Genomic DNA, 20216 nt, shown 5'->3' with positions numbered 1-20216 from the left:
AGTTTAAAATAGAAATTTGCAGGTTCGTTTTGAACTTACATAACTTAGAACGATGCACGAAGTCCCCCTAGTACAGATTATTATTATTATTATTTTTTTTTTGGTGACGTAGGGTGTCCCCACCCCCTTTGGAGGTAGGACTATTCCCTACAGATGCGCGCAATAGCCCGTAAACCACGCACATCGGGTAAGCCCGGGTGGGATTCGATCACACGTCTCCAGGGAGCAAACCCGAGACTTATGCCGAAGAGCCACACCCGTCCGGGCTCCCTAGTACAGATTATTGATGGACAGATAGGAGATTTTATCCATCCCATGTGCAGTTTCTATATAAATGGGTGGCTTAGGGTCATCTGACGGTAAAGATTTCCAGGGCACGCCTATATGTGTTGTGGCCCAATAAATGAACGGTTTGGATCATCCTATGTAGCCAGTACAGTACTTTTTGAAAAATACTGGGACCATACAACCACACACCATATAAATTCTCTGGTTTACACGAGTAATTATATGGTATAACTGTATAAGCTCTTACAATCCCGTATTTTTTAAAAAGTATTGTAGGATAATCCAAACCGTCCATTTAATGGGCCACAATGTAAATAGGTTGTGCTGAAAATTATTTATGTATGATGATTTCAATCCCCCCATCTATAGTTCCATAATATGCATTTCCTCTATAGATTGAAGGGCTATGATCATACTATGGAAATATTTTTTTTCGGCACTACTTATTTACGTTGTGGACCATCAAATGGACGGTTTGGATCATCCTATGGTACAGGCCTACCGTACTTTAAAAAAAATACGGGACCATAAGGGCTTGCACCCTATAGAATCTCGGTTTACACACTTCCCAGTAATATCATAGCCTTTCTATAAATACTGACTATTGATAATGCCCATATTTTTTTTTTGAAAAATACAGGACTATACGGCCACATATCATATTAAATCTCCTGTAAAACATAGTATGTTCGCCTTATTATCAAAACACGGTCGTCCCGTGACAATATCTGCACTACCATCTACTGATAATGACACTTCCCCCTTTCTTTTACACTTATCTGATTGGCTCACGACACGTACGGAGAAGTGTCACGAATTTATGAATTCTATGGAACACGTGGAAAATTCGGAGGATTACTTAAGAATTAAGATGAGGGATAAATATCGCAATTAAATAAGGGCAATAAGTTTTTCACCCCCTCTATAATATAATGCGCCCCCCATTTTAACTAGATTTGACGTCAAAAAGCCTGAAATAGGGTTTCCTAACCCTAACCGCTTTGAAGAAACTTTAAACTTCCCAATCTTTTTTCCTTCTCTACTCTGGCCAAGAAGAAATTTTTTTGTCAAGAACAGGTGCGAATTCGTACTATATATATCTTCTGATTTTTCTTTATAATTTCCTTTTCGTTTGCCATAATCTATGCATGTTTTTTCTGTTTGTTTTGATGTATAATTCATGATTGTTGCTGGTTTTGGTGATTTCTTGTATCCTTTCTTTAATTGCATGCTTAGATAGCATTTGTTCATTTTTTTTTATTTGTTTAACTTTTGATAATGTATTTTGAATGGAAGTTCTTGGAGAATAAATTATAGGGTACTTTTTTTTATGAAAATTAGGGTTTTTGGGTTGGAGAATGAATTATAGGGTACTTTTTTGATGAAAATTAGGGCTATGCATACAAGTAATTTGATTTCCAATCCCATGTTCCTAAGGTGTAGTTAAAGACTACCAGGGATGTACTCTCTACCACTATTGGATCACGAAACTTTAGTAGTATACTAGGTTTCTAGCATCTTGTGGATGTTTCTGAAATAGAGGAAACATCATGTCTAAATTTGAACAAGAGTATGCAAGTAAACCTTCATTTGTCATCCATAAATACCCACAAAAAGAAATGATTAGTAAGACTCCATACATTAGAAGCATAACAGGTCTTCGAGCAATGGCATATTAACTGATTGTATGGATCATGTTGAATGCACAATCGTGGTCAGTGAATGGACCAAAGTTGGGAATCAACAAAATCGCAATCAATCTCTCGGGCTAATACAAAATCTCCAAAATAGAGACAAGACACATCATCGTGTACAGTAAAGTGAGTGACGAATCTGTCAAAAGTAAGGACCTCAAGCATCTGATATCGGACTTCAATTATGACAAAAGATTAGCGTCATGATGGAGGAGACGGAAGGAGGGTTGGATGATATCTTCATTTAGTTTCCACATGAAGATTGGCATATGGAACATCAATGGTTTGAAAACATATGAAAAAAATGGGCGGTGGTGGATTTCAGAACCAATAGAAAATTGAACATCTTAGTTCTTATAGAGGTGAAGATGGACTCAGATGAGATTGTACTGGCCATGATGCTATGGGGAAACAAGCAGGTGAACGTGATGTTTGTTCCTTCCCGCAATCGGAACAACTGGATGATTCTTCTTTGGACTCGGATGAGATTGTACTGGCCAAAAGATCAGGAAGAACATTTCCTAGAAGTTGGGGCAATGATCCTTCCAAGACCTATATTTGATCATAATCCATTCATCATCTCGACGAAGAAAAATTTCCATGGCCCAGGTCCTTTTAAATTTAACCAACCTTATATGGACGAAGCTAGTGAACTAGACCACTTACGGACTCGCAAATTGATAAGAGAGCTGAGGCAAAACTCAACTATGATTTTATCCTAAAATGGGATGAGATCATTAGTTGGAGGCAAAAATAAGAGTGGCTTGGACAAAACTGCTGCTTTTTTTTTTCATAGAATGACGAATGTTAGAAAGAGAGCTAATGAAACTCAATGCATCATCATTCAAAAAAAAAAAAAAAACAAAAAAAAAAACTCATGTATTATGAATGGGCTCAAGTGGTTGGAGCAGGGGGCGAACATTAAAAGTGATATTTTAGCTTACTTCTCCCTTTACAATAGGGAGCCAAAATCATCCGACGACCGAACATGAATGACACCCAATTTCAATCTAATGAGTGCTTACTCTTCTATCCTTGAGAAGAATTCGAATTGTAGGAAATCAACGAGTTGGATTGTAGTATGGCAAGAGACAGAGCTTCGTGTCTATTCAATTTCTCAATAGCCTTTTATCAAGAATTCTAAAAGATGATTACTGCTGAACACATGACATTTTTTTGAGGAATTTAAACTTAATGGCTACATCAACAAGAGTATGAACTCTACATTCATGGCTCTAATCCCCAAGAAAGATGGAGTGGCAGAGGCCAACATTTTCAGACCCATTATCTTGGTTAACAATCTCTACAAAGTGGTTTTGAAAGTCATCCAATCGGTTTAGGAAGGTGCTAGACTGGTTGTTTTTGGATAGTTTCAATAGAAAAATGGAGACATTATTGCAAGGCTTATTTCATCGGAACATTTTATAACCTAATGATTGGAACAAGGAAGCAGGATTCTTCCCTGGGATCCTTCGATTCCCGCTTTCGATTCCCGTTTCGATTCCCGCTTTCGATTCCCGCTCTGGCAACCTTGGATTGGAATTCCTATCGATTATTGTAAGAGTAACATGGTGGGATATCAGGCAAGGAATCTGGTTTCTAAATTGGACGAACACGTTGATGACATATTCATCTTAATCAGAAACGAGAAGAGCTCAACAATGTGAGGCTATTCTATAATGGTTCAAGGTAATTTCTGGGTTGGGAATCAACCTATCCAAAAGCTCATTGATGGTGATCAACGTAGCAATGATAAATGCGTGAATCTAGCTAACCGGTTTGGCTGTAAATTGGACTAGCTGCCTATTCAATTTATCAATCTTCTTATCAGAGCTGGATTCCTCTCCATGAATCTATGGACTGCAATGATTGAAGGAGTTGAAAAAATGTTAGCCCCTTGGAAGAAGAGATATATCTCGTTTGGCCGGAGAATTACTGTAGTTAAAGCGGACATGGCGAATCTCCCGGTTTATTTAATGTCCATGTTCAAGATTCCCAATATGATCGTAGAGCACCCTGAAAATATGCATATGCACTTGATGGGAAGGAAAGGTGGAACCAAAGAGGATCAAGCACCTCGTCATTTGGGTTGATGTTTGTGCTTCCAAACATTAAAGGGGATTGGGAACATGCAATCTGAAATAGTGAAATTGGGCTTTTCTGAGATAATGTTAAGGTCATTAAATGCCATGAGGATTACTTGATGAAGGTTTTGGACATCAAGGAACTCGCCTCCCAAACATAGAGGTTGCCAGGTCAACAGGAGGGAGATTTAATAATTGGTCTGTAAATTGATATATCTTTATATCACTCATTCAGGGATAGTGTATGCTGTGAATGTAGTAATTCAATTCATGCATGGTCCTCATGCAACCCACATCCAGAATCAGTTTCAGAATCCTCATATGTTATAAGACCTCACTACAAAAATGTATTTTACATCCTAATTCTAATGGAAGTTGAGGTATATTCGGATGCTGGTTTTGCTGCTTTTCATACTACCAGACAATCAACCTAAATGTATTGTACAGTGGTTGGAGGAAACTTGGGTACTTGGAAGAGTAGAAAATTTTCTGGTAGACTCTACTGGAAACTAGACTACCTTTAATTGTATGCTCATGTTGAATGCTCCAAATGCTAATACTTATAAACTATTCTGTAGACCAGTTAGTTAAAATTTATTTGCAATTCAGACTCAATTGGCAATAGTATGGTGATTCATATCTTCTTGGAACAAAATGACCAGTGGTACTGTACATGGGTGGTTCCTGCAATTCCAGGTGAGAACTTTATATATCATTAACTTCTTTGGCCATATTGGATGGAGCTTACACTTATGCTTCATTTTCATTCAAGATTTGTACGAGTGTTCCACGTTTTTGTTCATCTACATCATCTTGAATTTTATTGTTTTGATGTCTCACAAGGCATGCCATGCATAATTGTAGGCTTCCTATGTGCTTCTTTTTAGGTTGTTGGGTATATATCAACTGTTTTAAATTTCTTATTCAAGTATAGGTAACGAACTTCTGACAGATTGTTGTCATTTGCATTGTAGGTTTCATGATATTCAAGTTTTAGGGCACGGGGTTAAGTGGCTTGGAGATTCTTGCAGGCTATTTCTTTTACAGTCTTCAACCCCTCGGCTAATTGACTCATTTGCATCATTGTTAGTGTAAAGCACAATACATGGTTTCTGCTAATTTTCCTCCCAGCATCTGCTCTTCTTACTATATCATAGTTTCACAAGGTGGCAAATTTTTTTATATTTGATCACAGACTAAGAGGCAAATTGTTGGCAGGCTGGTTCTTTAGTTTATAGCATTGAGCCATTGAGGAGGCACGCTATTCTTTTCTGCTTGAAGTAAACAAATAATACATTCTATTCTGTATATTGGCCAAGTAGATATGTCAATATAGATATGCGCTCAATGGCACGGAGGGGATTTATCTATTCTTTATTGCTTCTTCCCATTGTGGCCGACTCTTCAATCCGGTCAGGGAAAATGTGGACACTCAGTGTGGGTGGAGAGCCAAAATTGTTGCACAGCTGGCCAATTCTCAGTGCAGGAATATTCGTATTCATTGCGATTGTGTTGTCCATGTTTCTTATCTTCGAGCATTTAGCTGTTTACAATCAGCCAGAGGTTCATTCTTAATTTACTTTCAGATTTGAAGTCTGAAGTTTCCTTTTGCATCGTCATTTCCTACACACACACGTGTGTGTGTGTGTGTGTGTGTGTGTTTATAAATGAATGCTAAATTTAATGGCACCCTTGCAAAAACCTATCTACATCACCCAACCACGTTAAATTCTTCCTTTAATTTTGCATTTTCAATGCCTTTATAAATGCAGTTGGTTGATGTGGATTTAATGGGACGTCCTTGCAATTGGTTTTGCAAGGGAACCCTTCAGTTTAGAATTTCTGTTACGTGTGTAACACACTCATGCGAAAATAAAGGATGTGGGAGTGGTTAGAATTTCCCAATGTGTGTGTACACACTCATGCTTGCGTTCCTAATCGACTCATTTAACAGTTGGATTCTTATTTTGCCCTTATATGTGCTAACTAAAGGGTTGGCATTTCATTTCAGGAGCAGAAATTCCTGATAGGACTCATTTTAATGGTTCCCGTTTATGCTGTGGAATCGGTATGTGAGCAGTTTCTCTGTTTTTTGCTCTTACAACTTTCATTCATTTGCAACTTTTAAGTCTAGAGCCATATTGTGTAATACAATGCCAGAAATAATGTGATTCGTATGTATTATTATTTTTCATATATGGAATTTATTGCCTTGAAGTTAGGAACAACTATATGAAATGAGCTTCAAACAATATGTGGTGTTTTTTGTTTTATTGGTTCTTATCTGCGAAATATTTTACCATTCATAAGCTTACTTACAGTGCGGGGGAACATATTGACATTGAAAAGCTTAATTACCCTTTTCTTAAATGATCGTCAAAGGGAGCGAGATGGTCAACATACAAGAAGGAACAACAATTCAACATAGAAGAGAGACCAAGAAAAGTTAAAAAACGATAGCGCAACGGAAATCACGGAGAAAGCGAGTTGAATAACCAAGGATTCTTTTGACATCCCAACCTTGCCAGGCTATCGGCTACCTCGTTAACCGATCTATGCACATGCTTGAATTGAAGTGCCATTGATCTCTTACAATCTCCTATCTCATCTAAGTATTTGTCAAAAACCTCCAAGGATGCTTTTGGTCCCCCTTGAGCCACTTAATGACGTTTAAGGAGTCCCCTTCTACCCCCACATTATCCCCGCTATTAGCTTTATGCCTTGATGAGCCGCACGAACCTCGGCCTCCGAGGCATCCGCCACTTCAATGGGTCCTGCAAAAGCCTGAATAACTTACCCTTGATCGTTTCTTAATACCCCTCCGGAATATAGGCCCCGGGTTACCCAAGCTAGAGCCATCGAAGTTGAGTGTTAGGAATCCAGGAGAGGAGCTGAGGGGGGGGGGGGGGGGTAGGTATTCCAACTTTGACATACCTTTTGCTTTCTTTTCCGCGCCATTTTCATATCTCTTGCCCCAACCTTCCCAAGGATCATAAGCTGATACGAACCTAAAGAATGGAATAGTTCTTACCCAGGATATAGTCAATGCGATCGCCTTGATGAATAGAAAGGCGGTTCCTCTTGAGACTCCTTTACGAATCCTTGCATTTCTTTCTTTCCATAGGACCCAAATTGTGGCTAACAAAGAGACATTCCACAAAATCTTCCCGTTCTTTTTCCACGGAACTAAAGACCATCCGTTTAGGAGTTCTATGAGGGATTCGGGAAAAACCCAATGTATTCCAAAACGGTTGAGCAATTTGCCCCAAACCACTCTAGCCACTTCACAATGAAGAAGAAGATGATTAGTTGTTTCTCCTACTTCAATACATAAGGCACAGTGATCTACTATAATAGTATAATCATTCTTCTTTTCCTCAGAAAGTCCACTGTCTGAATCCTTCAACGGCAAGCCGCCCAACCAAATATGGAAAGCCTCTTACAATTCTCAACTCAACTAAGCCTTTGTCCCAAACTAGTTGGGGTTGACGAAAGACACTTACCATTCAAAAAAAAGAAAAGAAAAAGGGCGGGCTTCTTACGGACTACAAACAGAGGCTTGAATTTTTATATAACTGCTATGTGTGTAGCATGAATGCCCCTGTTGATTTTGGGGGCAGCTGGTAAGATTGTATGCAAATACTTGGAACTAAATATCCATAAAAAAAATTGGAACTAAATATAAGCGCGGCAGAGGAATTCAGTTATTGCAATCTTTTGCCCAAACGAATTTGGGACAAGTGTCAAAGTCTGACATTTAATGGAATAATTGTTACGTTCAGACAAATAAGAAAAAAAAATTATTGGCATATCAGTTGGATTGGTTTTGGTTCTGACCGGTATCTATTGGTATGGATATCTTGTTACTTGGTGCACAGTGAAATGGAATATCCTTCTCAAGATATATGACATTGCCGGGTTTCTGGTCTCCTTAGATGAGTTGAACCCTCAAATTCCTTGCCCTATTTCATTACTTTATTTGTTGGGTTTCCAATTAGTATTGTCCAGAGCATAAGAGGTCTGGTAGGGGAGACCTCCCTTCCCATTCTTCAATGTTACGACAGGGTGTAAAATATAACTTTCCAGATGTCCTGATTCATAGATGATAGATCCCATCTCTTTTTTTTTTGTTCAGAATTTGGACGTGCAGATTCTATTTATTCATCTTTATCTCTGGAGCTCTGTCTGCTGCTCCTTGTGGTTTGTTAGCTTATTCCCAGTCAAAGGCTGAATAAGAGGGTATAGCTTTCTAGTAATACGTTTAGGATGGCATGGGACAGTTGGCGGGTACAAAAACATTTTTAACTTTGACCTCTCTGGGTGGAAGAACAAGAACTTTAACACGAAAACAACTCTTAGATCTTGTAGTTTTGATGTTTTCTGCTTTCTTTTAGAATTTCCACTCCTTGATACATAGTAATCGTTTTCATTGGTTTCTGTTGTTAATTTGAAAATCAGTAAATTTCTTAGGTCATTGTGCTGTTTGTCATTTGTCGCTTATTGATGCATATGTGAACATCAAGATTGGATTCGAAACAGTTCAGTTCGGCGAGTGTAATTTTGATGTTTTCTTTCTTCTAGAATTTCCACTCCTTATGTTTAAGTTTGCTTTTTGGGAAAGGATATGTAGTAATCGTCTTCATTGGTCTCAGTTGAGAATTTGAAAATCAGTAAATTTCTTAGGTCATTGTGCTATTTGTCATTTGTCATTTGTTGATGCATATGTGAACATCAAGGTTGGATTCCAAGCAGTTCAGTTTGGCCAGAAAGTTTGCAAGGTAGGTTCTTTCTACTTGACGGGGCTTTATGGTATTCTTTAATTGATCTACCAGTCTGGTTCAGGTCAATTTTGGGACAAGTTCGCTTAGAAAAACATGAAGTGTTTCTTTGTTTATATTTCTTTCTCATTCTGTTTCCAGAGTCAAGTTGGGTCGTGTATGGTTTTATTACTTGTGTTTATAGGTTAAGCCTAGCAGTGGATCATGGGTAGAGAAAGGTTCTTTTATTAATTTTAGATTTAAATTTGGAAAATACTACAGGGAAAGTTCTTACCTTTCTTTATTCTAAAGAGGTTTTGGTACCTCTTTATTTGGTGCTCCATTCCGAATTTTCAATTTCTCAGGAGTGATGCTTTTGTTATCAAATGTGCATTTTTATTTTTCTAAATGATCTGGTTTCCTACATTTGCGTGATTTGTGAGCTATTTCTATTCTCTAGATATGTGATTGCAATTTGTTTTCCTCCATTTTTTTACTTGAGAGTATCTTGGTGGTTTCTTTCTCCTATTTATTAATGGAAAGAACAAGTAAAATGTTGAAGCGGTATGACCAAATTTAGTTTGGATTGACTGTATTCTTCTTGAGCAATTTAATTTTTGGACAGTTCGTGTCATTATTGGATTCGGAGGCTGCTTTCAATTGTCAAATAATGCGGGACTGTTATGAGGCTTTTGCTTTGTATTGCTTCGAGAGATATCTGATAGCATGCTTAGGTACGTTTTAATATCCTTTATTTTGTATTTTTGCCACTCTTGAATAGTAAGCATTGTTCTTTTGCCCTTATGGATGTTGAATGCCTTAGCTAGATAAGATTGATCATAATTCCATTATGTTTTACAATATTATGGTAATCAAAGGATGTAGAACTAGTCATAGAAAGTTTACATTGGTTGCCTTGATTTGATTAACAATTTAACATTTGATTAGAAACAGATTGAGGACCTTTTCTATTTGGTTGCCTTTTGTGGCATTATACATTCCCTATGCAGATCCATTTCAACTTAAAAAATGTTATGTGCTAACATTTTTTTTTTTGAAATAATGTTATGTGCTAACATTTTGTTCAACATATTTACAATAAGACATTTTTATTAATCATGATCTCGTAATTCAAATAGATCAAAATTTTATTGAGAAATAAAAAGAAACAATAGAAAGAAGAGACAACATTACTCTAAGCTTGCCGAAACAAAACAAAGGAAGGATACATGTCTAATTACAAAGACTAAAAGCGAAAGCAAAAGCCAAAAAGTAGGCAGACACTGCCAAGTAACTAAATCACACTAAATCAGTACAAGACAGACAAAAGTTGGCCAAATGCACGAATTTCCTTCTCAATTAATATGAAAAAAGAAAGAAACATTATAATATCTTGGTGAATCTTTCCTCTATTTGATAAAAAAATGAGAAACACCAGCAAAGAATTGCCTTCAACCCAAGACTTACTCGCTCTAAAGATCTCCTAGAATTTCATTTCGCTCCACGTCGCAAACTTTTGCATCAGTAACATGAGACTTGACGCTTCCATTTTTTTTAGTTTCCAAAAGGAAGAAACTTAGATAACATAAAAGGAATTCAGGACTATTGTTCTTATTGGGATTATGTACAAAATCATATTTGGTGTTGTCTCCAACAAATTAGAAAAAGTTATGCCTTCAGTTGCCTCCAATCAATGTGTTTTTTTCGTGTGTAGACCGACTCTAGATAGCAATGTTTTAGAAAACACAGTTATTCATTCAACCAAAAAATACTGCTCCATTAGTATGCTTCTTAGCTTGCTCTGGTAGAGGATATGATAGGATGGAATGGCCTCTGCTCATGTGGGAAATTGGCACCCAATGAAGAGAATGGGTTCATTGGTGTATATCTTTCACTTATTTCTATACATCAATTAATTGGGGTCAATTAGGTCACTTTTATGCTTCTAGAGGTCGTTAGTAGGATATTCTCTGTGTCTCCCTCCCTCTTTACCTTGGCAGTTGAGAATAGCAGCTACATATTCTCTAAAGCTAGAGAGACTGGGGCTCTTAGCAGTCTGGTGACCAAACCAAGGGGGCAGCCATCTCGTACTTAACAATATGATGATGATACCATTGTATTTATTGAAGCTGCTATCTTTCAAGCTAACAAAATTAATGTCTTGATAGGTTTCACTCAGGAGATGTCCTTCTAGAACTGCTGCAGAATTACATCTGACATTTTATTAGAGATCTGTCATAAAATTCTGTTACAATTATGAATTATTACAGTTTCTTACCCCGATATTAGACATGTTAGAAACCTGCAAATTTCTGCACCTTACTCAGATCTATATACCTGTTCCAACATTCGAAATCCTCCCCAGAACCTATCTTTCCTAGCCCTAAATTAATCCTGCAGCCTAACAGTGCTGTTATGGTCCTATTTTTGTGACTGCTCAATGTGTAAAACTTCAGACCAGTTCACTATAAGTCTGTAACTGTAAGGTGCAGCAGTCCCTAAATAACCCTGTAATCACACTTCCCTACCAACCACCATAAATATTTGCCAATCTCCCTGACCTTGAATCAAACCCAGATCCTTTACTTTGTCCCAGATCTACCGTTCTTTACCCTGTTTAACAGCTTTGTCATATCTGTCATGACAGCCCACTTTCAGAGCCTAATCTTTAATCTAGTTGTGACCATGATTTTAAATTTCGACCAAAATCCGAAATTTCGGGTTTCTGTCGATAACGAAACCGAAATTGCGTATGCACGAAATGGTCATTTATTTCGACCGAAATTTCGGAATTTCGGTCGAAATTTCATTTATCAAGGGATTTACCCCAAAAATCTCTCTTTTTGATAATTATTTAATATTTTCCCTAAATTTCGGCAAAATTTGGTACAGGATAAAATATCCCTTTATTTGATTTTTGGATTACAAAATTTCGTTTTCGTTGAGGGCCGAAACGCATTCCAAAACCGAAATTTGAAACCATGGTTGTGACAAATACCCATTCCCTTGACTTTCTTATATCAGTCAGGTATCATAGATCCATGAAAATGAAGTTTCCACACACTGTCCCACGTCAGTTGATATTAGAGATGCATGCATAATGATCTTTCTGGTCCCCTCCCCACCAAGCCTTTGAACCGTCGACCACCTTCCCGACCCATCCGATCCCAACCATCGACCAAGATTCAAACCAATCCCTTACCTACAACTGTCCAAGGAAGCCCATCCCATCCCATTTACCTAACCCAATCTTAAACCTTAGCCCCTACCTTGGATCTGAACATTAGCTACACATACGTGTAGCTAACTTAGCTACACCGACGCCTTAAAATACAATGGGCCCCACATTGTTTCGGTGATGCAAACCGTTCATTTGATGGGTCCTCACATAGATAGGGTGTGCCAAAAAAATTAGCTCCATAGGATCATCCCAACACTATGATTTGTGGAGGCAAAAATGGACGTGTAAAAACCTTCACAAATCTGTCCATTTTTGCCTCCACAGTTTGAATGGTTGGGATCATCCAATGGAGCTAATTTTTTGGGCACACCCTATCAATGTGAGGGCCTATTAAATGAATGGTTTGGATCACCCAAACAATGTGGGCCCACTGTATTTTAAGCCGTCAGTGTAGGTAAGTTAGCTACACGTATGTGTAGCTTCACTTAACTCTCTCTCTCTCTCTCTCTCTCTCTCTCTCTCTATATATATATATATATATATATATATATATATAGAGAGAGAGAGAGAGAGAGAGAGAGAGAGAGAAAGAAGGGTTTCTGCCGGAGGTGATCCAAACCATTCATTTGGAAGGCCCCATCATGGATGGGGGGTCTACCAAAAATCAGCTCCATTGGATCACCATAGGGTGTCCATTTGTGGGGGCAAAAATCCACAAATCTGTCCATTTTTGCCCCCACAAATGGACACCCTAAGGTAATCCATTGGAGCTGATTTTTGGTGGACACCCTATCCGTGAAAGGGCCCATCAAATGAATGCTTTTGAAAGTAAATAGCAGATTAAAAAAATTTTGGGCGAAAAAAAACGACGCCCTAGGGAGGGAGGCATTTTCTCCCTCTCGTCTTCCTCTCTCGTCCCCTCTCTCTCCCACATCTTCCTCTCTCTCGTCTCCCTTTTTCTCTTGCTCGTTCTCCCTCTCTCTCGCTCGTTTCCCTATTTCCTTCTCTCTCCCCATTGTGAACCCTCTTTTTACCGTCTTTCCCATGGTTGGCAAAAGATGAGCTGCGGATGCCAAATCGGGAACCGTGGAGGCCAGATTTGGAACATGGCTTTTCCATGGTGGCTAAATCTAGGGTTGTGGTGACAGGATCTGGTGCCGTGGAGGCTGGATTGAGAGGCGTGGAGGCCGGATTGGGAGCCATGGAGGCCGTGAAGCTGGATCTGGAGCTGGGGAAAACCGTGAAGGTTGCCGGTGGCCGTGAAAGGCCGTGGGGTGCTAGACTTGAAGCCGTGGAAGGCTAGCTATAGGCGGTGCGAGGCCGTTGGATCCGGGGGTCATGGAAAGCCGGGGGCCATATATAGGGCGGAATGGCCGGAGCTGGGCTCGAGAAGGCTGGATTTAATGGAGAAAAGGCCGGATCTAGTTAGGGTTGATGGAGAAAATGGATGGGGGAGTTGTTGGAGGTTGTGGAAGGGGCCGATGTAAGGAAAAGGGTGTTCGGATTCAGGGGAAAAGGAGGAGGTTGGATATGGAGGTGAGGGAGGTTGTGGATAGCGGCAATGAACCTTGTAGAGTTAAGGTTTGAAATAGGAGGAAGAGGAAGGAAGTTTTAGGGTTGTTAGGGTTAGGGTTGATTGGGGAAGGAGGTGGGGGAGTAATATAGTCTTTAGGGTTACGGTTTCGGCTTAGGGCTAGGAGTATACTTTTGGATGGGATGTTTTTTGGGTTAGTGGAAGGGGCCGATGTAAGGAAAAGGGTGTTCGGATTCAGGGGAAAAGGAGGAGGTTGGATATGGAGGTGAGGGAGGTTGTGGATAGCGGCAATGAACCTTGTAAGGTTAAGGTTTGAAAGAGGAGGGGAGTTTTAGGGTTGTTAGGGTTAGGGGTTGATTGGGGAAGGAGGTGGGGGAGTAGTATAGTCTTTAGGGTTACGGTTTAGGCTTAGGGCTAGGAGTATACTTTTGGATGGGATGATTTTTGGGTTAGTGGAAGCAGGTTTTGGAGAGGATGGTGGAAGGATTTGATATATTTTTAATGGGGAGCCATCGGTGTTTGGTGGTGGTTTGAGGTGGAGGCCGCCGGAGATCGGATGATGATGTTGGGTGGTTGGCTATCGTGCACGGTCAGGGGCGCACAATAGCTCTGGGCCTTCGAGCGGGACTTTTGAAAATCGAATTTGCCAGCGGATTGTAGCGGAAAAATCGGTGTGGCGTGGCAGGTCACGATCTTGACTTGGGGGTCCCACAAATATGGCACTTTTTTTTTTATTCAATTCAATTGAGACTATTGAGTAATGTAAGGGGTAATGGGTTTTTCTTTAGGGCCAAGGAGAATGCTCATGGGCAATTCATACTATGTAAATCTAGTGGGACTACTGGTCCCCATTGTAATTTTGCCTGTATGAATATATTTGTCAATTTAAAAAAACAAAAAAACAAAGCTCTGGGAATAGGACAAGACAATATATATAAGGAAGAAGAAAGCTAAAAAGGTTGCATAGCAGGCCAAACAATTTGGAAACCCATCAGAACACCCAGTACATTTTTTGATATTTTTCCCTTTTGTGGAGCATCTCTTATTGTCACAAGTAATTCTTGGTGAAAAACAAGCAATTGACTCTAAACCGATTCATTTATTTCAAAACTCCTACTACCATACTAGCCTCAATGATAGGACCGCACCGCATATATTGAATAATTGTTCATCAGTTAAATGATCATGTATAAACTTTACATAAAGAGATTTTTGTTAGTTTCTTGTTGACTTTTGCCTGTTCTTGCACATCAGCGAAAAAAGCGTCTCTTCCTTTACTTAATTTAGTATTTTTTATTCTTTTCATGTATGCAGTTTCCTAATACTGAATTATTCATATAATTTTATCCTCTTTGTTCTTGCTTAAAGGTGGTGAGGACAGTACAATTGAAATTATGGAGGCTCAAACACAAATCAGTTCGAGCACGCCTCTTCTAGAACTAGCATATGCAGATGGAGTTGTGAAACATCCATTTCCCCTGAATTGCTTGTTAAAGCAATGGTATCTTGGTCTTGATTTCTATCAAGCTGTAAAAGTTGGCATTGTTCAATATGTATGCGTTCTGTTGCTGTATACACAATTTTTTCTATATTCATGTTTTTTTTTCAAAACCAGTTTAATTGAGTAAGCCTGTCTTCCAGATGATACTGAAGATGATCTGTGCTGTGATAGCAATTATTCTCGAAGTTTTTGGAGTTTATGGAGAAGGGAAATTTGAATGGGGATATGGGTACGTGTCCTTTGTTTACTTGTTTACTATCTGCTATAACGTTTTTTCAAATTTTAAAGATTGGATATGTTCCGTTATTTTCCTGCCCTAAAAAGATTGTTCAGCATAAAAAGGTCCCTATTTTATAATTGTGCACAAGCATAATTTTGTCTGGATATGATTTGGAAAAATATTGTTTGATTTTGTATTGACACTCCATGCTATGCCTGCAGCTATCCTTATCTAGCAGTTGTTCTAAATTTCAGTCAGACGTGGGCCTTATATTGCCTTATACAATTCTATTCTGTCACTAAGGAGAAGTTGGAGCCTATCAAACCCCTCGGTAAGTTTCTGGTGTTCAAGTCCATTGTATTCCTTACATGGTGGCAAGGCGTTGCAATTGCATTTCTCTTCTCTATGGGGGCCTTTAAAGGCTCTTTGGCTCAGGAGCTCAAAACTCGTATCCAGGACTACATCATCTGCATTGAGGTATGTTAACTTACCAACTTCTCCAATAGCTTAAGCTGTTGGAGAAGGGCGTTATTTATCTTTTATACTTTAACACTCCCCCGCACGTGTGGCCCACTTGGCAAACACGTGGCACATGTGGTCCCACTTTGGGCTGACCATCGCATGTGGATTTTTGCTATCCGGGAGGTTTGAACTCGAGACCTTTGGCTCTGATACCATGTTAACTTACCAACTTCTCCAATAGCTTAAGCTGTTGGAGAAAGGCATTATTTATCTTTTATACTTTAACAAGGTATATGGGACTGAATATATATTTTTTCTTTATTATTACTTATGCGTCATTTGTTTCTTTACAAATCTTCATCTACTTTGTGGTTCTGAGGTCTGATTCGAAATGGATGTAAATCTACATAAATGACAATTTGCACCGTCAGTAATTTTGTGATTTTTAGTTACTTTATTTGCCTGTTTACTCATGGAACAATGTTGCGTCACCACTATTCTTGAATGCCTGGTATATTTATCCCAACTGGATAACGGGTATCTAATCTGTAGAATATGCAATGAGTTGGACGGTACATGTTGCAATCCAATTTGCCAAATTGTGGGTTATCAGTCTTTGCATCCAGTATGGCTTAAAACAATATGTTTATGTTATTCAATCCATTTACCTGTACTACCATCTCGATTTTCTTATCTGCCGTGAACTTCCAATAGGTTGTTTTCTTTTGAAATAGTTGGGGTCTTCCTTTGCTTATGTACTCCTGGAAAACAGATGGGGGTAGCTGCTGTGGTGCACATTTATGTCTTCCCAGCCAAGCCTTATCGCCATGGAGAAAGATGTCTCCATAATGTTGCCGTAATGGCTAACTATGCATCGCTTGGAACCCCTCTCGATCCCGAAGAGGTTAGAGACAGCGGAAGGTCAACAAGGATGCGCCTTGCTCGGCCCGACGATAGGAATAAGAAATTGAGTTTCCCACAAAGTGTTCGTGATGTGGTGCTTGGAAGTGGTGAAATTGTGAGAAAGTTCACTTTGCTTGCCTCCTATTTTCATTTTCTTTCAAATTCCAACTGTTAGTGTACAACTTTTCCTAACATTTGTGGTTTCTTTCTCTGCTATAATGTGCTTTAAGGTGGTCGATGATGTGAAGTTCACTGTTTCACATGTAGTGGAACCGGTAGAACGAGGAATAGCAAAAATTAACGAAACTTTCCATCAGATATCTGAAAATATGAGGCAGCATGAAAAACAGAAAAGAAGCTCCAAGGATGATAGTCATCTCATTCCCATGCACTCTTGGACTAGAGAATTTCCAGAAGTCTCAGATAATCTTATTGAAGGAAGCTTGAGTGACAGCAGTTTGGCTCGTGGGAATAGACACCAACACTACACAAAGACAAAAGTTTCAGAGTCTAGGGACCCATATAATTCTCCTGGTCACTCATCATACAAATCCAAAGGCAGTAGATGGACTCACCAGACACATTCCACCGGGACGTAATAGGAAACCTTGTTTTAGAAGGGAAGGAAACCCATTATGTTATAAAAGCATTGAATGATTTTAGCATCATCGGCGGGTAAGTGCTCTTCTCCATTAATAAATACACCTTAATTAGGCATGCCACATCAGTTTGTATCAGTTTTTTCTATATCTAAAGAAGTAAAATCAAAGAAGAAACAACTTAATATGTTGCAGAATGCTTAAATTTATGGGTGTCTCCCTATTTTCTTTTATATTTTAAGGTGGTTGTCAAACCAATAATGTGAATGTTCATTTCTTTCAGGAACGTAGCAGAATATTGGGTGGATTTCACAGCTAACAGAGTACATACAAGATTAGCAATTGCTATTGACTAACCTAAACTGATCCTGATCTTACACAATGATGACAAACAAATCTTCATTATAAATTCAAGAATATTAAAGATGGTTGTACATTTCAGGTAATTTTCTAAATATAAAAAAGTTGGTTTCATTGGCAAAGATTGTGTACATTTTCAGTTTCAATACTTAGATGCTTTCTTATCTTTGTCTATTAAGCTTAAATTTTGATTATTTCATGTTTTGGGTCTTGTGGGCGCGGAGTCTGAGAAAGAAACTTCTTTGTTGTTTCAGCTGTATATTTCTTTTCCTTCTCTTTCACCTTTTCTACTAAATTGTATGGAATTAGCTTCAGTCCCAAAATGACGGCCATTTTATTCTGCATTATGTTTTGTTAATTTCAGGCACAGTGAGACCAACAAATCAATAAAAGGCTGCTGGTATTTACATATTGTTTTTATTAGATGCACCCCATTTTAGTTTCCTTTCTTTGGGGTTTTTTTGGGAGCATAAACGAAATTGGTAATGGCTTTGTGATTTGTGATAAAAATGGGTAAAAAGACAGATTACCTTGAACTTAATTTCCAAAGCAACTCTGCTAATCTAGATAGAAATTGAAGAGGCCAACCCACACTCAAAATGCAGCTGTTATATATCTAATCTTTGATTAGAAGGGTCATAACAGAGATATGGGGGAAATTAAAAAGACTAGGATTCTTCACAAACAGAATTAAAATACAGTGATCTCATCTTATGCCTCTTATGATGTTGCTGCTGGTGGCCTCTTGGGCTTATTTCTTTGGGTAGCTTGGGAAAAAGTTAAAACTCTGCTTCTGTGAAAAATACAAGTTGAAAAAATTGGAGATTGGTGAAGCCTTGGAAGAAAATTCAAGTGTATTTTTATCATGTATATTTCTACGGGGATTCTAGTCTGTTATTGCAGGGAGAAAATGCTGTCATGGACGGCAATGGTAAGGAAATAAATTTAGATTAAGATGGGGTTTTAGTGCAGTTTCAGGGAGGTGGTTGTTAGCATAACTACACCAAATAGTTGGTGTGTTTATGCAAACAAAAGCAATAGTAGAGGTGGTCCTCTGCAAATAAATATATGCAAAAGACAAATCATTTGGGGTGGTTTCTGTCATCCTCCTGCTTTGGGAACATAAGTTGGTAATATCAATGAAAATACTTGAAAGAGAGGGAATTTCTCGACTAAAGAAAACAAGTTCAACCGTTTTCTTATTAAAAATTTGAAGTTAAATGTTGAACTAAATACTCTCTCACTATTAAGATCTTATTTACTTTAGCATGAAGAAAAAATGGCAAAAGACCAAGTAATCACATTTTGAGTGTAAATTTACAAGGATGGATGGTAGTTTCAACTCCGAACTTTGGAGTGGTGCCGTACGGTCCAGAAGATCATTTCGCCCTCTTCTCATCCTTTTGTATTATATATTCTATTGTTTCATTGCACCTACGGAGTTGGGCGCTGCTTCAACTCCGAAGAAGCAAGCAGAATAGGAAGATGAATCAGAAGAAGTGGAACAAGAAGAAGAATGAAAAAGAAGCACCGGGGTTGGACAAAAATACACTTGCAAAGATCAGGTCAGCTCGCAAAAGATCGAATTGACTTGCCTAAATTTCAATCTGGCCGACTCGCAAAATATCGAATTTACTGACCTGTCAAAAATTCTGGTTCGACCCCTCAAAAGATTGGGTCGACTCGTAAAAAAATCGGTTTGCCTCGTCAAAATATCGGGTCGAACTGCAAAAAAATGTTACAAACCCCCTCATGTGTTTTAATCTTCATTTTTTTTAATAAAAAAGCTATATCTATGATTCATGTAGTAGACAATTTTATATACAAATGATTCAAAATTAACAAACCTCAGTCCATTGTTCTCAGTGTGAATATTGCAATGCTCTCTCTACATATGTGAGAAGTATCCCAACCAGTTTGCTTCTCCAAAAGAGTCCTACAATTTTCTTTTGGGAGGAGAGACTTAAGACGGAATGAGTGAAGTTGAGTAGTGGCTTAAAAACAGGGGAAAATAAAATTACATTTTGAGTATAGGTTTTTTCCCATTGTTTTTCAGCCTTTTTCTCAAACTCTCCAAATTACATTCACATCCTCCCCAACCACCATTGGAGATTGGGTAAACTAATATACCATTGAAAAAGAATTCATGACTGCTAAACATGACCCAAGTGATATACTGATATGGTCTCATTTATGAGTGGGAATATCCCATCCAATTTTAGAAATGAAAGCATTGTTCATTGCCTAACAATTTCTGATGCCTACCATTAAAAAAAAATAAAATTCTGATGCCAATTTAAGCTTTTATGATATGTTTAGTTACCTAATCACAATTTATGATATTCCATTCGGGTTTGGAATTGTCGTTAACCCAAAGGCCCGGTGGTAGGGGTGTAAACGAGCCGAGCTTGGCCAGGCTCGGCTCGGCTCGTTAAGCTCACAAGTGAGGCTCGGCTCGGGCTCGGGCTCGGCTCGGTCAGGCTCGCGAGCCTTACTGAGCTCGGGTTATATTATGTTCACACCCCTCATCTTCCTTGGACAGCCCTACTAGTGTAATTTGACTACTTTTTTTACACTATGGGGGGTGGTCCTAGTAACAAATGGGGTTCCAAAAATGAAGTGACATATTTTGC

General features: G+C 38.6%; 1 protein-coding gene across 5 annotated transcripts; it reads left to right on the top strand.

Annotated features, from left to right (window-relative positions):
- Window positions 1-1195: 1195 nt before the first annotated feature.
- On the top strand, window positions 1196-17992 carry LOC143889484 (organic solute transporter ostalpha protein (DUF300)). Of its 5 annotated transcripts, none has more exons than XM_077393715.1 (11): window positions 1203-1365; window positions 5041-5151; window positions 5285-5629; window positions 6078-6134; window positions 9449-9557; window positions 14907-15091; window positions 15180-15268; window positions 15481-15736; window positions 16494-16739; window positions 16855-17299; window positions 17507-17992. In XM_077393715.1, the coding sequence occupies exons 3-10, from the start codon at window positions 5405-5407 to the stop codon at window positions 17221-17223; spliced, it is 1536 nt and encodes a 511-aa protein (XP_077249830.1). In that variant the 5' UTR covers window positions 1203-1365; window positions 5041-5151; window positions 5285-5404; the 3' UTR covers window positions 17224-17299; window positions 17507-17992. The 5 variants fall into 5 exon arrangements, with proteins under 5 accessions (XP_077249831.1, XP_077249830.1, XP_077249829.1 ...); XM_077393714.1 differs by having other exon boundaries at window positions 5262-5629; XM_077393713.1 differs by having other exon boundaries at window positions 5041-5629; window positions 17507-17665; window positions 17948-17992.
- Window positions 17993-20216: the final 2224 nt, after the last annotated feature.

This window comes from Tasmannia lanceolata, unplaced genomic scaffold, assembly GCF_043159265.1.
Source record: "Tasmannia lanceolata isolate RefF3 unplaced genomic scaffold, GAP_Taslan_0.1 ptg000013l, whole genome shotgun sequence".
Lineage (NCBI taxonomy): Eukaryota > Viridiplantae > Streptophyta > Magnoliopsida > Canellales > Winteraceae > Tasmannia > Tasmannia lanceolata.
Note: the sequence above shows the minus strand (reverse complement) of the source record. Positions and strands in the feature narration are given on the sequence as shown.

What these genes read in the sequence shown, in the direction of transcription:
- LOC143889484 (XM_077393715.1), top strand. Translation starts at nt 5,405, where the DNA reads ATGCGCTCAATGGCACGGAGGGGATTTATCTATTCTTTATTGCTTCTT. An exon ending in CTGTTTACAATCAGCCAGAG is followed by an intron (nt 5,630 to 6,077) that starts GTTCATTCTTAA and finishes ATTTCATTTCAG; the next exon opens with GAGCAGAAATTCCTGATAGG. An exon ending in CCGTTTATGCTGTGGAATCG is followed by an intron (nt 6,135 to 9,448) that starts GTATGTGAGCAG and finishes ATTTTTGGACAG; the next exon opens with TTCGTGTCATTATTGGATTC.